The sequence below is a fragment of the Sinocyclocheilus anshuiensis genome, unplaced genomic scaffold (genome assembly GCF_001515605.1).
Source record: "Sinocyclocheilus anshuiensis isolate Anshui unplaced genomic scaffold, SAMN03320099.WGS_v1.1 scaffold1208, whole genome shotgun sequence".
Classification (NCBI taxonomy): Eukaryota; Metazoa; Chordata; class Actinopteri; order Cypriniformes; family Cyprinidae; genus Sinocyclocheilus; species Sinocyclocheilus anshuiensis.
The window spans coordinates 493,075-506,271 of NW_015542424.1; the positions used below are offsets into that span (position 1 = coordinate 493,075).

Below are 13,197 nucleotides of genomic sequence, written 5' to 3' on the forward strand. Positions count from 1 at the left end.
TAATGTTTTCTAGTTCGAGTGGTACGGGTAGGTTTTCACGGGAAATTCGAGCGCGCTGCTGCGTCATTACGTCACGTCTGTAAACATAAAGAAGTTGTCCGGCTGCTAGGCTATCGCATGTGAGGATCCTGCAGCTGACGGATCGTTTATAGCCTTTTCTCACAGCAGCCGGAATAATTAAATGTATCATTTTGATGGCGGATTGTAATCCAGAAATGATTGTGTTTATGAAACATGTGAATGAAATTAAATTATATTCCAGTTTTAAATGTGCTTCTTCCAGATAGCCTGGGATTACACAAGATTTGTATTATAAAGATAACCAGTTCGAAGGGAGCATAATTTGCTTTTTGGGTTAAAAGAATTTCTTAATATGGTATGACAGTTAGAGATTAGATTATGCACCACATTCGCACTGCAAACGGAGCAATGTGAACCTGGCATTATGCGTGTGTGCTGCGAGTGTGCGTGAGCGGATGATCTCTAGAAGAGCGTGCGAGCGCTGAATGGTTACACTGGCAAGAATTAAAAAGTAATGCAATTTATAAACTTTAGTAATGATGTGACACTTCCTCGAGTAATGCAATTTATAAACTTTAGTGACAATGCGACACTGCCTCAATTGTGCAAGTGACAATTCATGTGTCAACTGTGCAGCTCGCTTATAGACAGACGCGATGTGGTGATTTGAAGACATTTGCGTATTTTGAGAGAGAGCGCGCGCGGTGATTCACTCACGCTGTTTGTGAAATTACATCTCACACAAGGTTTTCAAATTACTTTAGAAGTTATTTAATGAAGAAATATGAAGGCGAGTACCTCACCTTCAGTATTATAATTATTTCACCCGCGCCGGACAGAGACTGAGATGGTGCCGCTGCATGTAGTGCCAAACCTCTCACGGCAGCGTCATCAGCTTGAGATAGTTTTTTTGAGATCAGCCTTTTTAGAGACCGCCGATCAATCATCCCAACGTGATTATCGGCCGATAGTGATCGTGATTATCGGCCGATAGTGATCAGTAGCTGATCAATCAGAGCACCCCTACTTAAGTATAAGGACCAATTCTCACTATTAACTAGTTGCTTATTAGCATGCCTAATATTAACATATTGGCTGTTGTATCATTAATACTTATAAAGCACATATTCTGCACGACCATATTCTACATCCCTAATCCTACCCAATGCCTAAACTTAACAACTACCTTTCTAACTATTAATAATCAGCAAATCAGGAGTTTGAGGCAAAAGTCGTAGTTAATGGTTTGTTAATGGCGAGAATTGGACCATAAAAGAAAGTGTGACATATATTTTCAGGATTACAAAGATAACATCTTTAAATTTATCCCCTTTACATTGTCATCAGTCAACATCAAAGACCACTTTTGTTACAAATTTACCAGCAAATTTCAAGACAATTCGTATTGGACCTCAAAATTGCCTGCTGTTATTATGCATAATATTATGTTGTAGTAATTTTGCCAATGTATTTGTTGAATTGGAATATATGGGCAACATGAACTATGGAGCAGGACACTTCATCATCCACTAGATACATTAAAATAAGACTCTCTTTGAACAGCTATACACACATTATAAAATTATAATCCAATAGTGACCTAGTTCATACAGATTTGCCAGAAGAGAGGTTGGGCATCATGACAGCATTGCCAGGGCAAATCCTTTACATGATTCCGCAAATCACACATTGAGAGGACACTCAAGGAAAAGGGAGGTGACTGAGGTGAACATGTCTTGTGAGAATGGTAAGGGAACCATTCTAGGGTGATGATACAAACGAAACATTAGCATGCTGAAAAAATCTCTTTGCTGCGGACAAGGAGGGACTGTGGAGGTAAGAGAGCAGGTCTGTGAGTATAAAGTGGTCTTCCCACACGCTCTCCAACCCAGGGGGGTGGAATGAGTGGTATTTTTAACGGGCTACAGAGTGGTTGTGTTTCTGAGTGCATGTGCCCACAGGGCAATAGTGGAGTGCTCCATTGTTTCATTGCAGAGGAGGAACCCAGATACAGCAGAGGATGACATAACTGCGCAAGGTAGCTCTGACAGGATTTAAAGTGGACAGGAAATTGAAATGAATAAGATTCAAGCACATGGAAGAGGGTAACAAACAAGAAATATAAATCTCCTTATAAAATTACTATCAAACATGAATTCTCATTGAAAATCTAGTCAAACCTCATCGAGTCAGTTGTTGGATGACCTGTCATTGTAAAGCTGAATTTTCAGCAGTCATTACTCCAGTCCTTAGTGTCACATGACTCTTCAGAAATCATTCTAATATGCTGATGTGTCTTTAAGAATCATATTTCATATCACATTTTTTACTGCTTAATATTTTTAGTGGAAACTGTCTTTCTTTCTAGTGGAAATCTTTCTGACAGTAAACTTTTGAATTGTAGTATTCAGGTTTTGATAGTTTTAGCATTGAAGTTTTAATTAATGTGCTGCGCTATTGCTAATAAACATTTGCTAAAATAAATTTTTTATTTATTGAATTTTTTTTTAAAGATTTATTTTTGGCATGTTCACCTTTATTACGATAGGACAGATCAAAACTGACAGAAAGCGAAGTGGGAGAGAGATGGGGGGCGGGATCGGGAAAGGTCCTTGAGTCAGGATTCGAACTCGGGACGCCCGTAGTGCAACGGCGCTGTATGTTGGCATGCTGCCCACAAGGCTATCGGCACCGACGCTGCTAAACACTTTCAATAAAACCAATAAAACCTTCAGAGTCTTTAAATTCATCCCATTTAAGGTATTGGATGGGGTTCAGTGAACGCTTATGTGTTTTGCACATTCCTAAATTGAACAACATCCCACTAACCTTTGAAACATACAAGTGTTACTTACAAGAGAAGTATCAAATAAAGGCATTTTTTCTAAAGAACACCGGGAAAGAAATTAATGCATACTAAAAAGCCTCAGAGTCCTTCCAGAACAGTCCTGCACCATTAATGATTTAAGCTAGTTTGTCAGCTCAGCCATCAGACATAAAAAGGTGCCTGCACACCAAAAACGCATTGTACTGCACAGATCGATAACAAAGCCAACTCAGCAGCTAGTAAACATCTCAAAGAGGTCTTACAGCATGGTTTCTGTAAATGAGGTCCACAGCTATACAAGAGCAGAAGCTGTCAGAACAGCACATCGTGGGACACAGGTACAGCAGCGTGAGGCTTAGCCTAACATGTATTGCATTTGTATGCAGCCTGCATGGCCAGCGTTTCCACAAAGAGGAAAAGATTGCATGAAGCTAATAAACAAGCTGCTCCAGCAATGCTGAAATGCAGGTAGAGAGACTGCAGGGAGTGAATGGGGTAGTCTGATGCTCTACAGAGAAATTCTTCAGTAAATTGCCCTCTTCTGAGATTGCTGTCATTTGTGAGAGCAGTTTGACTCCTGAATCACCATTGTTTATTCGCAGAGGGCATGGGGCAGGGCGGGGCTAGAGGGAGATTGGCAGGGCAGTCAAGTTCCCCTCCTCCAAGGTCTATTTCACAAGCCATTTCCTCTTGATATCTCTACCCCACAATACCAGCTGAGACATTTTGTCATTAACAAGCATACGTGGGTCAACTGACTGACATGATTTATGTGGCCACACATGCACACATCGATGGATATATATGCACACTGTGGTATGAGATGCGGGCAGACCACATGGGACGTCATGCCTCGGGTGTGTGCGACTCTTCAGGATTTATGCATCCAAAATGCTGACTTGGCGACTGTTCTGCAAAAAAGGCAAAAATATGAATAAAAAGCACAGCTTGCATTAAAAGTAGTATTTTTTAATGCAAGATCTCATAACCAAGTGCTTGCCAAATATTAAATGTCACAAACTGCTTTTAGCTTCACAAGGTCTTTATTCAGTGTTTACTGCTCCCTACACACTAAGCAAGGAATATCTGTTCACTTCACTTCAAACTGTTTAACTCGCTCCTTACGTTCACCTCACTTCAAACAAATATTGATCATTTGAGCTTTCTATTCACCAAAGAACCCTGAAAAAAACGCATCACTGTTCCGACCAAAGTATTAAGCCGCACAACTGTTATCAACATTTCTAATAAGAAATGTTACTTGATCACCAAATTAACATTTAGAATGATTTCTGAAGAATCGTGTGACATTGAAGACTGGAGTTATGGCTACTGAAACTGACATGTTAAAACATTAATATAAAGTGGTTATTTAAAATAGCAACCTTTCAACTATACTGTTTTTACTGTATTTCTGATCTAATAAATGTAGCCTTGGTTAGTATAAGGGACTTCAAAAACACAGTAGTGTATTTATTACAGCCTTTAATTTGATGCACTTAAAACGCAATAAATTTTCCTTCGAAAATAACCGATTTGGGTAACTTATAGTACAGAGATGGTGTGCAATGAAGGACTGATTGGTAAATTTCTCATGTGTAGCGATATATTGATGTACAGATGTTCCTAGTGTTTTCAGACCAAACATATATGCTCCCTGAGATTTGGTTTCTCACTTAAAATGGCAGAATAGCCTTTGGATTTCATTTCACAGGGCACTATTCAAAAATTTGTAAACACTCACAATGTGGCATCTAATCAATTTACCATTAAACAGGATAGGCTAAGATGTGCCAACATGCATAAATGCCTGCTGAAAGAAGTAAAACACAAGAGAGTATTTCGTGAGAGAGCGGCTGCAAATATCAGCCACCGTAGGAATTGGAAAGAGAGCCGTGCATTAAACAACAAAGAACTAAACTGATGGAGTGTTCATGTGTGGAAATGAACTCCTGGAACAGATTAGTTTTATACTGGAATACAAAATATAGATACTCAGTCATCTAGGAGGCAGAATTAAACAAAATATTTCCTTTGCCTCATAAATCTGGATAGCAATGTTAACAAAGCAGACGCTATTTCCTATAACTTGCCCATTAGCACCAGATGGTGCTGATCAACACATCAATACTGCCCTAAAAATAAACAGCTGACCGGTCCAAAGCAGGAAGAGAATCCAAGTTTCATGGATCTGTGGTGGGAATGAAAAACAAGCAGAGAGAGTGTGAGAAAGAGAAATGAACAAAGGGGCAAGGAAGGGAAGGAGAAAGTGGCTTAGTATTCTGTTCATTCAAGAGCCCTTAGTTGCAAACACAACTACCACCCACTCTTTATTAAACTAGCTGATTTGATAAAGAGTGTCGTGCTCTGGACTTGCTGTAACAAGACGTGACTCCACTTCAGATTTACATCGAGGGCACGAGCAAGCGTTCATGTCAATGTGATGGCTGAACAGTGACAGCAGCCATACTGGCCTGTCTGACCTGTGGGTTAGAGGCTGCATCTCTGCTCCAGACTGCCTAATAGCTCAGGAATAAATGTGTCATGTGCAGCAGCTGAGGGGTAAGATCATTTGACTTTTTCCACAGGCAATATAAATGACTAAGAGATATGAAGATAGATTGCTAGAGAGATACAGAGGGTAAATAATAATAGTCAGGCTGTAGAAGGTAATTCAAACAGCCTGAGACAGAGCTGAGAATAGTATAGGACTGAGAAGCACACAAGATTGATGTATCATATCTCGGTAATAAAATTTAAGTTGATGAGATGGGAAAAAAAGTGTGCTTCTGCTGAAAAATGCAGCTTCTAGCTAGTCAAAAACTGGTCTTCAGGTCCTAGCAGGTTTTGGTTGTTGATCAGATGGGCTACCAGCCAAGGTGGATTTCTTAAACCATCTTGGTTAACTTAGTTAAGAGCTGGTAGAGCTGTACCTGGTTGAGCTAGTTAACCTGATTAACCTGCACCCCCACTTTTGGGACTCACAGCTGACAATGACCTACCTAACTTAAAATGGTAACAGTTCCTGACAACAGTATGCTAAACACCCATTTTATGTATCTTTGGAAAGAAGACACTTTGGGCTTTACTATCCATCATCCAGAGTTGATAATGCTCAAAAAGATAAATAGTTATAGACAATGAAGTGCCTTGAAAAAAATTGTACCACACTGAATGTTTTTTTTTTAAATTTCATATACAAATACATGAAATCAGTCTTTGAGCAATCCAGAAAAGTAATGAGTTGGAAGTTACATGTCTCATGAGTTTATATATCAAATTTGAAGAAGATACCATGACAAATGATATTCCTGCAGCCATTTTTCTGAGACTATGTCTAGTCCCCCCACCCCCTGTTTGAGGCCACCATACAAATGTAAGGGTTCTACAAACCATTTTAGTCATTATACATACCACTGCATACTTTTTCAATTTTAAAATAATAGACTGAATCTTAGACATAGTATAAGTGATTTATTTGAGCACTAGAAAGATACAATAAGAATAATTTGAGTAATAAAAACAAAAAATTGAGAGAAAAAAACAATTAGCTTTGTATGTCAAGTACATACTCTGATTGCCAGACATACAGCATTCACACTGATTGCTGGTCATACAGTCAGATGGCATCATACAGATGGCCGGCCATATAGTCAATAGTCACACTCTTACGGCCGTTCATATAGACAGCATTCACACTGATAGGTCATTCAGTCAGTAATCACATGCTGATGTGCGGTCATACAGATGGTAATCATGCAGATACAGCCACATTCCCCACAAAACACACACACATATATATATATATATATATGAAAAATGTTGAATAGGGAAAAAAATAATTATTTGTGTAAAAAGCCGATCGCTAAGTTACAGGTTACAGGTTACATCAGATGACAGGTGCGTCACAGCGTGCATCACGAGCCGTCACAAGAGAGCGCCAGAATTCAAATAAACAAGATTCCGCATATCTTTTTTTTTTGTGGATGGTCTCATTCGGTTTGTGACACTGTATGCTTTAAAACCACATTGTTTTTTACTACCAAGATGCCGTTTTTTGAGCGTAAGGTACTCCATAACGGATACAAACAATAACTCTCCCTGAAGAAATGTGACGTAAACAAAGGAATAACGATCCATATTACAACGTTATTGTTTCGTTGGACTAAAAGTGCTCTATGGGATGTTGTTCAGTGGACCCTTACCTTTCTAACTAAACCGGGATTTACAGCAGTGGATGCGTTTGTGACTCGTTATTACGATGAATCTGGTACGTACTGCGTTTTTAGTATGCATGTTTTGATGTGTATTGCTTACACAAATTTAGCAAATACATTATAAGCTTTCCATTGAAAAACACCAATCTATCATCGATGCTTGAGGCTTAGACCTTTAGAATGATATATAGTTTGTCAAGATAAATTATGCCCCTATTCATTTAATCTATTTGTAAACATTAACACGTGCAAACAAAGAGCGTTCAGTGAGCCGGCGTCCAGGTGCGGGTTAACAGGTTAACTAGTTTAGTTGGTTCCCTTCCAAGGGAACTGCGCACTGCGTCCTCTAGCGGTCGCTTTGGGGAGGACGCAGTGTCTCATTCCCTTCTCAGGGAACCATGGTTACGTATGTAACTGGAGACGTTCCCTTCCGAGAGAACTTCGCACTGAGTCCTCTCCAAAGCGACCACTAGAGGATGCAGTGTCTCATTCCCTTCTCAGGGAACCATGGTTATATACGTAACCTGAGACGGTTTCTTGACTAGCTAGTATGACCAGATTTCTTTCAGCAGGGGATCATTTTAGCCCCAAGTAGGGATGCACAATATTAAAATCTGGGCCGATAATGTATTTCACGGAATAATAATTTGCATATTATGGCCGATAACTGGCATTAGCTAATATTACCATTTTGAATTAATGAATGAATAAATAAAATTAAAACAAACAACTGATACTAAAAACTAAAAAAGAGGTATAAGAGAATTAAGGCATTGCAACATTATAATGTACAGAATGAAAAATCGATATTCATTTGGAAATATGGTAAATTTCCAGTGTTATTAGATGTTATTATTATTATTTTTTTGTATATAGAACAACTTTAAGAGAGCATTAGTCTACGATAAAAATCAGCCAATGAACGTATACAAATATGTCATGTACTCCAGCTAATAGGCTTCCCATATCCATGCTGCATATGAAAAACTTTTTGGTTAGAGTCTAACCAAGACTATTTAATATTCTAAAAATGCAGCAGGTGTAACTGATATGAGACAACCAAGCATACATTATAAAGAGAGGCACGATGGACCACGGCGAATGCTGGGCATTGAGCACATTCTCTGGCACAGGACCGACCCAATGAAAGCTCTGGGTCGAGGGTCATATATCCAGAGAGTATACAGAGTAGCTATATGAGCCTGGAGCAGAAAATGGGGGAAGGGACAGTGGCACACTAAAACACAGCCTTTGCCTTTACACATTCACCAGCAGGGAGGGGTGCCTATGGAAACTATTTCCTCCGGTACCAGTCTCAGAACATTGGTACAACATACACGTGTCGTCCCGAGCGGTATTCTTGTGCATTTTCAGCGGCTGGTGAACTTAAGTCATATCTGTAATTGAATCTAAGTAGTGCTTTTGTCTTCAACTGGCTGTGGTGAGTGGACGGTGCCAGTTACCACACACTGCGGTATAGGGCTGAGCAACGGCAATGAAAGGAACCAGAAGACAGGCCCTCCATTGTGTGCGAGCATAAACCAACAGACAATTGGCCACCGTATCCAACAACAATTAAGATGTTAAATACAAAGTCACCTCCGGTGTATTAAACCACAGCTGTTTAATGTCAAGCAACATAAGCAGTGCAAGGCACAAAAATAAAGCATTTAGGAAAATCTAAACCATGTTTTGCTAAAAGCAATGTCGTATAACAATGTACAGCAGTGCAACAGTAATAAAATCAATGAGTGATGCTACAGACAAAAGGGTCAATGCCACGTGAGCAATGTAGCGATTATTGCTAAATGTTTAGCAGTGGGGGGCATAAAGCCCTCCCTTAGTGGCACACTTTAATATAGGCAACAGCTTCAACAAGGATACAAATTTATTAAGAAAATGCACTGAGAATACAATTCTATTCACTATTTCTATATAAATGCAAGTGAACTGAGGCCTCACAACATTATAATGTACAATATAAAAATGAATATTCATTTTGAGATTGGCTAAAGATTACATTTAAAAGTGTCTTTAAAGATCAACTTAAAGACTATGTAATCGGTAGATCACTTAAGATGAGGGCAAATGCAAATCTTGTGGAAATTAGCATGTACAAATATATATTGGATATTAACTGTTATCAATCAAAAAGAAAATAAATTGTACAGATACACTACTGTTTGCAAGTTTGAGGTTAGTAATTTTTTTTAAATACCTTTATTTAACAAGAATCAAAAGTGACAGTAAAGTAAAATTCTGTTCTTTTTGAACTACAGAAATATTAAGCAGCACAACGGTTTTCAACATTAATTAAAAAGAAGAAATGTCTAGAGCTGCAAATAAGCATATTAGAATGATTTCTGGGGGATCAAGTGACACTGAAGATTGAAGTAATGTTAAAATGCTGAAATACAGGCTGCAGAAAATGATTTGCCATCATAGGAATAAATTATATTTGTACTGTATTCACTGTATTTATGATCAAATAATTGCAGCCTTGGTGAGCATTAGAGAGTTCCTTCAAAAACATTCAAACAAAAAAATTTAACTTTGTACAATAGAGCATATTGTGCATCCCTAATTAAGTGAACTTGTCAAAATGTAAAAATTTGGAAAATGATGAGCATGCACAAATGTCTAATATCAAAAAATACATATATCAACAAATATCTAACTATCTATCTACCTACCTATCTATATAGATTTACATATACATATATACACACAAACTCCCTGATAACCAATATGATACTGATCAGTTCATGGCAACATATTCAACAAAAGGCTCGTGGACAACAGTGTTTCTCTGGAGCGGTTTCTGAATGCAGAGAAACCCAGTCATTCTGCTGCTCTTTTGGGAGTATCAGTCAGTGATCTGCCTGTAATTACCAACCATCCATAAATCACCAGCAGAAGGATGACATGCAGGGTTCTGGTAGGAACACTGCAAACACAGCTGATGTATCCATGCCAGCTGTTGTTGTGCAACCACAGACTCATTCATTCAGGGCTGCAGAACTTCTCCAGATTTTGTTGTGTTTTGTGCATAAACCATGATTATGTTGCAGAGTAAAGAGAATTATTGATGTTCTTCATCGTCGCCATGGTATCCTGTTACATGGTCTGCAAACTGGTAAACGAAAGAAGCTGACGCCCTCTACTGGACACCAGCGCAGGCTACAACCTGCTGTATCTATATGATGGTTTACACAGTGTTAAAACAACAATAATCCATAAACAGTAATACAGAAATTTCGACGCTGCAGCATCTGAATGCGAAAAAACTGTCTCATATTTCGGCATTCCCAGGGCAATTCCTCCAAAGCAGGATTACTATTCAGTGTGAAGGCCCCCTGAAGAAACCACAGCTTCACTCCCTCCCAATTGTCTGGCCCTCGACACCATGCCAATCTATTTTCTCATTCTGTGAGCGCTCCATTATACCCTTAATCCCAAACACAGAGGCACAGAGATCTCCGACACTGTCGCACCACCCCACCTCCTGTCCCTATACAACTAGGCGCTATTCAGCATTCCCACCAATCCTTTTAGGCTTTCACCGAGCCTTGATACAGTTTATAATGAGAAATGTAAAATATGTGAAAGGGAACAGCAATTCTGAAAAGACACTGAAGAAGCCGAACCTACTCACCTAGTCTGAAATACAGATAAGTAAAATTTTCTTTCCCACTTCAAAAGAATGAATGTCGAAAATAGGATCAGGTACACTGGGCATTATGTACAAATGCGTCATTGCTTCAGGTCTAGCACAGTCATGTTTTTAGATGTAGTCAAGTTAAAAATACTTATTCTGGTTCCATCTGTGCCCTGTCTACCTGTTTTTGAAAGAGAGAACATGTCCTGTAAATGCCCTCTAATCCTTCCCAGAGTGTTGAGCTCTGTTACTGTCTCAGACCGAAAATCACCATGTACAGCGCTGACCTAAGCTGTCACACTACTCTAACCTAGTGGTTCCCACCCTTTTTCTCAGGGAACACAAGTCATATGCTTCACGAGTCATATTTCACAACAAGTCATATGCTTCACAACCCCACCCCCCTTTAAATTAAACTTATGTACATAGGTTTTTAAAACTAATTTACAGAAGTATTTGCAGAAAGTTTGCGTATCGTATTAAATATCTTGCAAGTTCATTTTTACCCTGTGCATTCTTTCAGTGTTGAATAATCATTTGTTTTCATCACAATTGAATGCTAATACATTTTAGATTTAGACATGTTTTTGCAGCTAGATGGAGCTCAACATAATGTAATAGAATGCAATAGAGTCATGCTAGAGGCATTGAGAATTAAAAAAAGCAAGACCCAACCAAAAAAAATCAACCTTTTCGTTTCGTTTAATTTTATATATGATACTTTTAAAATTTAATATATATTTAATTTAATACAAGTATATTAAACAGTGCCTCATGTCATGAATTCCCCATTTATTTTTTTATTTTATATAAATCTCACAGTTTTCATATATATATATATCATGTATTTATTAATATAATTTCCTACATTTAGAGATCATGTCACCTAAAGTGCAAACTCTAAAACTGGTGTTTCTCAGTGTGAGACACAATACTGGACAAAAGTGAAGAGATTGAAACTGATACCGCAGATTCACACTCTCTCGACGTCACACTGAGATTTTTTGTCACGCTTTTGGCGCAGTTTCAATTGAGATCCAATTATGATACAGTGATGCATCACGATTGAATCGTGACATATGTATTGCGATGTGTATTGTATTGTGAAGTAGTTGGCAAATAGTCATCTGCAAGAGTGCTACTGCTGCTGTAGTGATATTAAATCTGGTTGATCCTCACTTTTCAATCCCCTGGAGCCTTGCATTAGAGACGCGCTGCTGTCCCTCTCCCAGCTGTGGCACTTTGGGGTTATCTGCACACCCCTGACATTTCATTGCACAAACACGCATGCACATCAGAATTTAATCTCCCATGTGCCTTATTTTCAACACTGTCCTTTTCAAGTTCGGTCACTGAGATCCATTCTGTAGTTGAAGCAAGTTCACTGTTATTAAGGGCTTAGGATCTTACCTGCATTGTCCCAAAGTCAACGTTTTCATAGTGGAAGTGGGCACATTCAGCTAACTTTGGAAAATGGCCCTTGGTGAATGAGAGTCTGAAAAGATCACAGGGCACTGAGTTCAATATTCAGCTATTATAAACATGAGAGCTAGTCAGTGAGTGATGGACAAACAGCATTCTGCATAAGCCTTAGTGACTTTGGCTGTGTGAATGTTTGACACTTACTTTTTGACGTTCTTCACCTTCATGCTGGCGGTGCTGCTGCAAGAGCGCATGAGAGGCTCAGAGCTCAGCTCTGGAATTTCTGCACTCCGTGCCTGAAAGAAAGATACACATGCTTCTTTTAAAATGCATGATTGAGACATGACAGTTTATGTCCCTGGACACAATCCAACAGCCCATCCATGCCAAACGGCATAATTATGGCCTGTTCATACCAGGGCCAAAAAACAAAACAACACAAAGGTACTGTATAAAAGATGTACAAGGTATTTGTTTTACCTTACAATATATAGAGAAAATATATAGAGAAAAAACAAGACTTAAAAAAAATAAAAATCCTACTGAGAATACATTTAGAAATGTCACAATTATAAGAAATAAATTAGCAATTGTGAGGTACAAACTCATTGTGTGCAGGGATGTGCAATATGTATCGTCTACAATAGGCATGGGCCGATTACCGGTTTCAAGGTATACCGCGATTTGAAAATTTCACTGTTTCAAAACCGCTAATATTTTCCGTTATACCGTTCCTGCGGTATGCGCTGTTTTTCATGTCTCCTCAAAGACTTCTGTATAGTTATACTATAGTTATGTATAGTCATACTGGTAAAACAATTTTTTAGCCTCAATGCACAGTAAGTCACTTTGGATAAAAGCGTCTGCTAAATGCATAAATGTAATGTAATGTAATGTATAGTTCATATTACAGCAGTTTCAGCGCAGTGCTGCTTCGTTTACAGCGGTAACCAAGGAAACGCCGTATGTGGTGTTCCAGAAGCGCCTCCTGCTGTCAGAGAGTGAATCTGCATCTCATTCAGAGCTCCTGCTGTTTGCTTCGTTCAGGCATT

At 38.8% G+C, this 13,197-nt stretch overlaps 1 protein-coding gene across 3 annotated transcripts in view; it reads right to left on the reverse strand.

The window, feature by feature from the left end:
• The window catches only part of LOC107693525 (rho GTPase-activating protein 32-like), a 115,176-nt gene that overhangs the window by 40,938 nt on the left and 61,041 nt on the right, over nucleotides 1-13,197 (reverse strand). For all 3 annotated transcript variants that reach the window (XM_016492943.1, XM_016492942.1, XM_016492941.1), the window contains exons 4-5: nucleotides 12,350-12,441; nucleotides 12,134-12,218 (exon numbers count right to left, since the gene is read on the reverse strand). In XM_016492943.1, coding sequence (XP_016348429.1) covers nucleotides 12,134-12,218; nucleotides 12,350-12,441 — 177 coding nt within the window. The remainder of the gene's footprint in view (nucleotides 1-12,133; nucleotides 12,219-12,349; nucleotides 12,442-13,197) is intronic.